This window comes from Triticum urartu, chromosome 1A (assembly GCF_056163025.1).
Source record: "Triticum urartu cultivar PI428250 chromosome 1A, HENAU_Tu73, whole genome shotgun sequence".
Classification (NCBI taxonomy): domain Eukaryota; kingdom Viridiplantae; phylum Streptophyta; class Magnoliopsida; order Poales; family Poaceae; genus Triticum; species Triticum urartu.
Genome location: NC_141873.1, coordinates 419,908,549 through 419,917,711, shown reverse-complemented (window position 1 = coordinate 419,917,711; position 9,163 = coordinate 419,908,549). Strand labels below are relative to the sequence as shown.

The following is a 9,163-nucleotide window of genomic DNA, read 5'->3' as shown; positions in this document are numbered from 1 at the left end:
AGCTCCTATCTAATCTTCTCTCTCTGATCTACATAACGGTGCTTTGGTTCGAGGTAAGCTCTACACAAAAAAGATGCACTTTGATGCTATAGTTCCATTCAGGCGATCGGTTCGTAGTTTCATCGGCTGTAAATTCTTAATTTCGTCTTTCCGTTTGAAACTATTCTGGATGAATTTTGTCAGATTCATCACGCACGGTCGACCGTTTGTAATTTTCTTTGACCAGCAGCCTAATCTCATAGTTCCTCACAACATTCGTGTTGTAAATTTTTGATTTCGACGATCGTAGCTTCATCTCTTCTTGAGCAGCAGTGTACTGCACTGACGCCGTCATGTCGAGCTCTTCTGTCCTTTGCTCAAAGCCCTTCTATTTGTCCCTCTCAACGCCGACGCCCTTCCCCTTGATCTCCTTGCCCGCGTCCTACTACACTAGAGCCGTTTCCGGCGTAGCTCATGTCGGCCTACTCTCCGTTGTCCTCCTACTGCACTGACGCTGCAATGGCACGCACACTGAAGTTCGTTGCACCGCCGACGGGGTCGATCATCTTGGCCTCCTCTCTCTCGTCCCATTACACTGGAGTCGTTTCCGACGTTGATCATCTCGGCCTCCTCTCTCGTCCTACGGAACGGACGATACCATGGCACGAGCACTGCATTCTCCTCCTCTGTCCACTGTCTTTGCACGAGCACCGCAACTAGTTCGCCAACGGTGTCGCTCGCCGTGCCGCTGACGGGGTCGCTCGCCCACGACTCCATGCTCGTCATGTCGGACAGGGCACCACGGCCACTATCCACCGCAGTCACCATGGTTCGACGCACACTGCATTTCTTCTCCCCCTTCCTCTGCTAGCTCTTAACCCTGTGTGCTAAGTGCAAGTGCTAGCTCTTAATCATACCCCATGCAGGCAACCAAACAAACTGTCAAAGTTGATCCCCTAATGCACGCAACCAAACAACTCGCAGATGTCGCATATGAGACTGTTTTTTCAGAGCCAGACTGGGTTGAGATGTGTATGCAATGCAGGTATTGTTCACTACTGCAACCAAACACGCCCTATGTGTCCACGCATGCCTGCTTGCAACCTTCACTCGGTTAGTTCGCCGTCGATTTGCTTGGGGCAATAGAAGCAGATGCGCTATTCTACGACGACGACGACGGCTCCAGCACGGGGGGCGCATTATCCTTTACCTTCTGTTCGTCAATGGGGTTGGCCTCCATGTGATTTTGTGGTGCTCTGCCCGGCCGATTCTCCCGCAAATAGCACACATGTTTACACCTTCTTATTGTCTCCACGAAAGAAATTTTTAATGCATTAAAGCAGAGATCCGGAAACACAAATGGTAAATATCATGTCACGTTGAGTACTAGAGATATTTCGAAACAATTAATATATGACACTGAATTTTTCATTGCACCACAAATGAAGGCGAAGAAACTTGTTTTATTTAAGTAGTATAATATAGACGGCATAGAAACAAAGAGAGAATCCATAAGGCTGGACTAGCTCAATGAAAGTTCTCTGTTGGAACTGCATCCAACTTATTTCTACGGAAGCCTTTATAGAAAAAATCTAGGTTCCAGAATAAAAATCTATAAAACTCCTTTTGGGTCAAAAATTGGCCCTGCGAGTTCGGATGGACGAACAACCATTCTCATTCCCAAGTTGTTCTCACTCAGTATATGGCACAATGTGAATTTATATAGGCCAAAATAAACTTAAGGGGTTTGTGAAGTCGGACAACTACAAGTGGAAAAGATAAAATTATGTCTAAGAAAAAAATTAGAGGGGATAAAACCCGTTCCAAAAAAGAAACTGAAAGTTGCAACATCTTGGTTGTTTGAGGCTTTCTAAAGTGTATTCCACCGAGGTGACCTTTGAGTTACAAAAATCACAAATATCAAACGACTAGAGAAACAAAAAATACATTCACTTGTTGCACAAGTGTCGTTAACTTATTTCGCAAAAAAAAAGTATCGTTAACTTAGTGTAAAAAAAGTCGTTAACTTTGCTTAAATCACGATTTGTATAGATGCTAAATTCAAATTAGTGCGAGACGTACCACGATCGTTTGTGGAAGCAGGAGACGTCTCTTCCTCCTTGGTCTCCTCGGGTTTGGTCTCCTCCTTGATGAGTGCTACTACTGCTTCCTTCGCCTCATCGACCTTAGCCTCCTCCACCACCGGCGCCTCATCGGCCATGTTGGATTTCGGCAGCCCGCCCTCCTCCTTCAAAGGAGGTTGCGCCGCCTCGTCCACCGTGGCAGAAACTTCGTCACCGGTGACATCCTTCTTGGCCGCCACCGCCTCCTCCTCATCCTCGACGACGGCGACGGGCTTCTCGTCCGACGCCACCTCGACGACGTCGGCCTTGGTCTCGCCGGCCGACGGCTCCTTGGCGACGTCCTTGACGGCGACGGAGGTGTCGTCGGACGAGGAGGGGGAGGGCGCGTGGGAGGAGCGGTGGCTGGCGGACATGGTGGACTTCCTCCGGAAGAGCTTGCCGGCGCCGTTGGCGGCGGTGTTGCCGGTGGCCACGTCCTCTTTGGAGCCACCGCAACCCATGGCGCCCGGCGCTGGCGACGCCGACGGCGGAGGGAGGAGGTGAGGAGAGAAAGCAGCAAAGAGGGAGCAGAGGAACCGTCGGGCGGTCGAGCTCCAGGGAAGGGTCAGTGGAGCTGTGGAGGCGAGGAGAAGCCGCGGCGGCAGGGCCGGTTTTATATCGCCCTCCGCCCCCACGACCTTCTACGTGCGTGCGTGGCTGCTGCGTTTCATGCACGGGAAAGAAAAGTCAAGCCCGGAGCACGAAGGGGCACGACAGGTTCAGGAGGCCATGATGCCCATGATCGACTGTCCGTCTGCCCAAAAGAAATTAGCAATCCGATCATCTTACTCATCTACTTGAATGGCATAAAAAAATGTTGGATCCTCTCTCTGCTTATTTTTCAAGTATTCTAGAAGTGTTTGTGAATCATTTGATTCTAAGTACTTTTTGCGCTCACGACCAATCTCGTTATTGCAGTCCATCTTTGCGAATGGCACTTTGTCTGGTCCTCCGTAAAACACTACCATGAAGTCATACACCTGGGATGACTTCATTCCGGCTTCCCGTATCTGGCCAATTAGATGTCTGTCTGCTTCTATAACACGTCGTTGGGACCTCAGTTTGTGCACCTTATTAGGACTAGCAAGATAATGATTATGATCGGTTACAACCTTTTGCACCGTCCAAATCCCCTCTCTGCTAACACTGAACTGAATACGGGCATTGCAATCCGTCCTTGTAGTGTCCTTCGACAACTCGGTTTCTCGATGGCCTTGGTTACTGCAAACAATTCTTTTTTGATATATAGTACCATCATGTCGACGCTTTGTTTGGTTCTTTCTAATACTAAATCCAACTTTGCCAGCATATGTGTTATACATGTCATAGGCGTCTTTCTCTGACTCAAACGTTTTCCCAACTTTAGGAACCTGCAGTACACATAGTTCAAAGTTAAATTTTCTATTACCACAATGCGATGTGAAAAAATAAATTTCTCTTGAATTTGAGCCGAGAGACCGCCGTACCTGAATTGTTTGCTCTCCATTTTCTCCACGACCATCCGTAACTGCGTCATCTTGCTGGCCTCCTCCTGACATGACTTGTGGCGGCGGCAAGTCCATGGTGCATGTCGTGGCTTCTGACATCGTATACGACGGACGGTACAATTTGGAGCAGCGACTGTTGTCATCAACGAGGTTTACATGGTGCAAGCCAGAGGTAGAACCACCATGGTCGTCGTTCCAGGCGACGGTGTGAGATTCCGGCATGGCCACTCCCGACCTTCTCGACGACAGCTCTGCTTCAGATTGCGGCAGCACGGCCAGTGGCGGCCGTGGCTGTCCTTCCAGCCCGATCCCGTCATGCAAGGGAGAGGGCGTGTTTCGACGTTCGGCGGACATGGCTATCGTTCCTCCTGCTGCAGTGAGCGTCGGGCCAGGGAACTAGCGGCTAGTCGCATCGCCTGGAGGACACCGTTCCGGTCGCTCAGCCATCAGAAATTCTCGATTGGATTGATGGAGGATTGGAGGCGGACAAGGCTGCAGCTACGCATCTGATCGGGGCTATGATCTGATCGGAAGCAATCACGTAACTATGAGAGCCAATATCGCACGTACAGGTTCAGTTTTGGAGCCGAGCCATACGCATGCGTGCAGCGATTGGAGCCGAGCTGCGTATCGGTTGGACAAAATTGAGGACGCCGTGCGATTGTCCAGCTGTACACGTGGCAGCAGATGACGTCCAGGTTGCAAAGGATGAGATTTGCAACCGGTATGCACGGAATTTTTTTCCTCTTTTTGTCTGAGTTGGGTTCTATATTTTGATTTTGATAACATTTCCAGCCTAGTTTTGTAACGGCTGACAGGTGACAACCTGCCGTTTGCCCTAGAGAAACTCCGCCGGCCAGCTCGCCGGAATTCTGTTGGTTTAGTTGCCACCAGCTTGTCGTTTGCGTTTTCTCGAATGTTTATTGTTCCCCGGCGATTGAACTTCATTGGCCGGCAAGTGGCCAGGACAGACGATTGGACGTGTTTAAACAAGACAAGAAGCAAAGCTTGTGTTCGTGGCAACAAAGTAATAGTGCATCCCAACGATTGATTGTCCCAATTGACTACATCCATGCATAAACTTTTCTGATTTTGTTTATCCTCTGATAAGAACAATTATACTAACCATTGGTAGCCTCCGTGGCAAACATATCTTTTCCAAGTTATATATACACAGTCCTCAAAGTTAAACTGGTCTATGCACTCCGGTGATTAGTATCCTCAGCAAGGAGGGAGTACTCCCTCAATAAAATAGTGATGTGAACATTTTTATATTAATTTACGAAGGAAGTAATTATTAATTAATGACATTTTTTTTACGAATACGCTTTAGAGCGTATCTTTTCATTGATAGGTAGAAGAGAATAAAGGGTTGCAACCTCAATCAATATACACTAGCAGGCGTTGACGAAGCTACAAAGGAGCCGAAGAAGAGGGGGATGCTCAGCCCCAAAACAACACGGTCAGGTTACAGGGATGATCGATGCTAATCCTACAGCTCCGGTTTGTCCCAGCGCCGGGCCTCGTCCTTGATGCTCGTGAGTAGCTGAGCATGGGAAGGCTGCGCATTGTCGAAGATGATTGCGTTAACTAGAGTGAAGTGGCGATCCGAAGTGATGAAGTGGCGATCATAAGAGACAACCAGAGAAGGATTCAACTCCGAGGCATCGCGTCAATGTGCCGGTGCATCAGGCGGAGTGGCACTGGCAGCACCGCCCGACATGAACGCCCTCTGGAACTCGGCGTTCTTCTGAGCCGGCCCTGCGCTGATGCTTATCAACCTCACGGACCTTGAGGACGACGACGACGCCTAAGGCAGCACGCCGCCTCGTAGTTTAGTTTATTTTTAGTTTTTATTAATGCAAATGTGGACGCGCGGACTTTTGCCGGACTTCGTGACTGACTTTAATGCTTAATTAATGCATGCTTTTTTTTTCTCACGTCGTCAAAAATAGATCGGGCCAGCGGTGGGCGTACACACCAACCCAAACACAAAAATGGACGTTTGTGTTCACCTGACCGACCCAAACGAACAAAATCGCCGTCCACGGCCCGTTGAAGTTGCTCTAAGCTCAGATGCAGTGCAATCACCAACCAGGCTCTTTGTCGATATCTCCAACAGACCAGTTATTAGACTCACAGGTGCAGCAGGTAAGCCAGTGACACGCCGAGCATCGCTGTGTACGCCACAAACAGCGCCGGGAAGCCCGCTTGGGTCCGTGGATCGCCCATCCTTTTGAAGAGCAACTACATAGTAAGACGTGCAAACCGTCAGAGAAAGTAAAGAGCAGCTAGTAGCAATGGCAGCCCTTTGCAACAAGGTATGTAGTGTTTCAGTTTATCTTTAAAGTTTGAGCTATAACGAATATATGACAAATGAGAACATGTAACATGTTGTCTAAGAAAAGTGTATATCAAGAATGAAGATGAGATCTTACCATTCCATGCCGCAACTTATCCCGTTCCTGGATGGTAGTTCTGGCTTCTTCCCTCAGTTTTATGATCAAATTTTCAGCCTGTAAAAAAGGAGAATGCAACAAACGAAATGATCCAAGAGTGTCCACAGAACTGATTCAAACTATCCCATACAAAACTGCCACTTCACCTCTTTTAATTTTTCTTCAAGATAAGGAAGTTCTGACTTCATATTCTGAACATCTTCAACCTGATACGATTAATGAATAAGTTAAGCAGCAGACTACATAGTAAATGCAAAGGTGAAGATAAAATACACTTTTGAGGAAGAAGTAATCAGTACTCCCTCCGTTACGAAATGTAACATGTTTTTTGATACTAGTAAATTTTAGCACACTTCAATTCACTTGATACTTGCACAACAAAACACTCTGTTAATTAAATAATTTTATTTATGGGTGAACGTCACACATTAAAGTTGGTTTTATAACACTGCGAATGCTACTTCTTCAAGTGTTCGGAGAAAAATGAGGTCTCGCGACCCCGAGGGCGACTCAGCGCCCGCGGCCCCGCCGCCGGAGCTCCTTCCCACACTTGCTCCACCCGTGGCGGCTCCGACCACTGCCTCCCCCATCCCCTCCTCGCCCCCGGTGCCTGCTCCGGTGCTCCGGTGGGTTGATCTCGCGGAGATGGATGATGAGGCCGCCGGCCGTCCGGTGGTGCGCAGGGATCCCCCGGCCCGTCCTGCTGTGACCCGCCTGGAGCGCAAGCTGCCGCCTCGGGGTGGCAGCTCCGACGGCCGCGCGCGGTCGCGCGGACTCGCCGTGGTGGCCTTCCTGCCGATGCCTCGGAAAAAGGGCCCCTTGGGATCCCGGACCGCTCGCCGCTGCCGCGCTCAGGCATGGGGTGTCGCGGGGCGGTCCGACCAGGGTCAGGCGTGTCTCTCATGGCGCTTCGCAGGTCCCGTCGCCACCGTCGACCAGACCGAAATTCCTCTGCACCGCCCGTCCGCTGCTCCGGCAAGCCACCCGCCTATCGTGCGTCGGTCCCCTTTTCGACCGTTTATCGCGTCGTTTGGCTCATCGGCACTCCGCTTCTCGCCCCATCTCGTTCCCCGCCGACCATGGCCCGACCCTCCTTCTCCGTAGGTGTCGGCACCGGCTGCGGCAGGGGTGGCGGCGCTAGGGGAAACCCTCGCTACCTACCCCGTGCCCTGCGGGCTGGGCCGTCTCCAGATGGGCCGGTCACGACCCGGGCCTTGCGCGATCTTGCGGGCCGAAGTCGGCCCGTTCTGGGTTTCCCCGCTGGGGGCCTTTACTGGGTCAGCCCGCTCGGGCGGCCCCTCGATTTGGCCCCCAGCCGGCTTCCCTCGACAGCCATCCACGCACCAGTCCCCCGCCTCCGACTTCGAAACCCTACCGTGCGCGCCAGCTCCGCCTCCCTGCCCCGCACCCCCTCCGCCGACCTCGCCCACGGCCATGCCGCGCGAGTGGGGCGACGCGGAGCAGCGCCCCAAGCAGCGCTCCGACGACCGCTGGGATGCTGCAAGGCCATCCCTCGACGCCGCGCGCCATGAAGCTGACTTGCCCCGGCAGCTGACAGCCTGATACATCTTCAACGTATCTAGTTTTTCTCACGCTTTTCCTCTTGTTTTGGACTCTAATTTGCATGATTTGAATGAAACTAACCACAGAATGACGCTGTTTTCAGCAGAACTACCATGGTGTTGTTTTTGTGCAGAAATAAAAGTTCTCGGAATGGAACGAAACTTTTTGAGGATTTTTTATACCAATAATAAGAATTTCTGGAGCCAGGAGCCACCAGAGAGGGGCCCCTGGGTGGGCACAAGCCACCAAGGTGCGCCCCCTCTCCTGGCGCGCCCAGGTGGGTTGTACCCACCTGGTGGCCCCGCTGATGACCCCCTGATACTATAAATTCACATTATTTTAGAAAAAATTCAAGGAGAAAGAATTATCGCGATCCACGAGACGGAGCCGCCGCCAAGCCCTGTTCTTCCTCGGGAGGGCAGATTTGGAGTCCGTTTGGGGCTCCGGAGAGGGGGATCTTCGTTCTTCGTCATCACCAACCAATCTGCATCGCCAATTCCATGATGCTCCCCACCGGGAGTGAGTAATTCCTTCGTAGGCTCGTTAGTTGGTGAGGAGTTGGATGAGATTCATCATGTAATCGAGTTAATTTTGCTAGGGCCTGATCCCTAGTATCCACTATGTTTTTAGATTGATGTTGCTATGACTTTGCCATGCTTAATGCTTGTCACTTTGGGCCCGGGTGCCATGATTTCAAATCTGAACCGTTTATGAATTCATCATTATATCAATGGTTTAGATCCGATCTTGCAAGTTATAGTCACCTACTACAGTTATGATCCGGCAACCCCAGAGTGACAACAACTGGGCCCACTTCCGGTGATGACCGTAGTTTGAGGAGTTCATGTATTCACTATGTGTTAATGCTTTGTTCCAGTTCTCTATTAAAAGGAGGCCTTAATATCCCTTAGTTTCCAATATGGACCCCGCTACCACGGGAGGGTAGGACAAAAGATGTCATGCAAGTTCTTTTAATAAATTTAAGAAAGCACGTATGACTATTTACGAAATACATGCCTACATTATATCGATGAACTGGAGCTAGTGCCATATCGCCCTAGGTTATAACTGCCTCATGATGAATATCATCCAACAAGTCACCGATCCAATGCCGACGAACTTTTCATTATTGTTTCTACTAAGTTACTATTGCTATCATCATTGTTACACTTGTTACAAATTACTGCTATTACTATTACTGTTTGTAACGCCCCAGATATACTTTCCATATTTGTATCCAACTCTTGCCGTTTCCGGCGCTAAGTTATATTTATTTCTCGGGTTCGGGTTTTTGTCTCCGTGTGTTGTTTTCGTTTTCATGCATCTCATATCATGTCATCATGTGCATTGCATTTGCATACGTGTTCATCTCATGCATTCGAGCATTTTCCCCGTTGTCCATTTTGCATTCCGGCGCTTTGTTCTCCTCCGGTGGCCATTTCTAGCTTTCTTTCGTGTGTGGGGATTAAACATTTCCGGATTGGGCCAAGACTTGCCATGCGGTCTTGGTTTACTATCGGTAGACCGCCTGTCAAGTTTCGGGTCATTTGGA

The 9,163-nt window shown here is 50.0% G+C and overlaps 2 protein-coding genes across 2 annotated transcripts; both read right to left on the bottom strand.

Moving 5' to 3' along the window:
* Positions 1-1,472: 1,472 nt before the first annotated feature.
* LOC125534858 (uncharacterized) lies at positions 1,473-2,787 on the bottom strand. Its single transcript, XM_048697926.2, has one exon. The coding sequence runs from the start codon at positions 2,561-2,563 to the stop codon at positions 2,012-2,014; it is 552 nt and encodes a 183-aa protein (XP_048553883.1). The 5' UTR covers positions 2,564-2,787; the 3' UTR covers positions 1,473-2,011.
* Positions 2,788-2,887: 100 nt separating this feature from the next.
* Positions 2,888-3,943, bottom strand: LOC147991500 (protein FAR1-RELATED SEQUENCE 5-like). The gene is made up of 2 exons (XM_087538695.1): positions 3,569-3,943; positions 2,888-3,472 (listed from the first exon to the last, which is right to left on the bottom strand). The coding sequence occupies exons 1-2, from the start codon at positions 3,941-3,943 to the stop codon at positions 2,888-2,890; spliced, it is 960 nt and encodes a 319-aa protein (XP_087394821.1).
* Between the last annotated feature and the right edge of the window lie 5,220 nt (positions 3,944-9,163).

Bases quoted from the DNA above. Each gene is read 5' to 3' on its own strand.
- LOC125534858 (XM_048697926.2), bottom strand. From the start codon at position 2,563: ATGGGTTGCGGTGGCTCCAAAGAGGACGTGGCCACCGGCAACACCGCC.
- LOC147991500 (XM_087538695.1), bottom strand. From the start codon at position 3,943: ATGTCCGCCGAACGTCGAAACACGCCCTCTCCCTTGCATGACGGGATC. The intron at 3,473-3,568 runs GTACGGCGGTCT...TGTGTACTGCAG, and splicing joins ATGGAGAGCAAACAATTCAG to GTTCCTAAAGTTGGGAAAAC.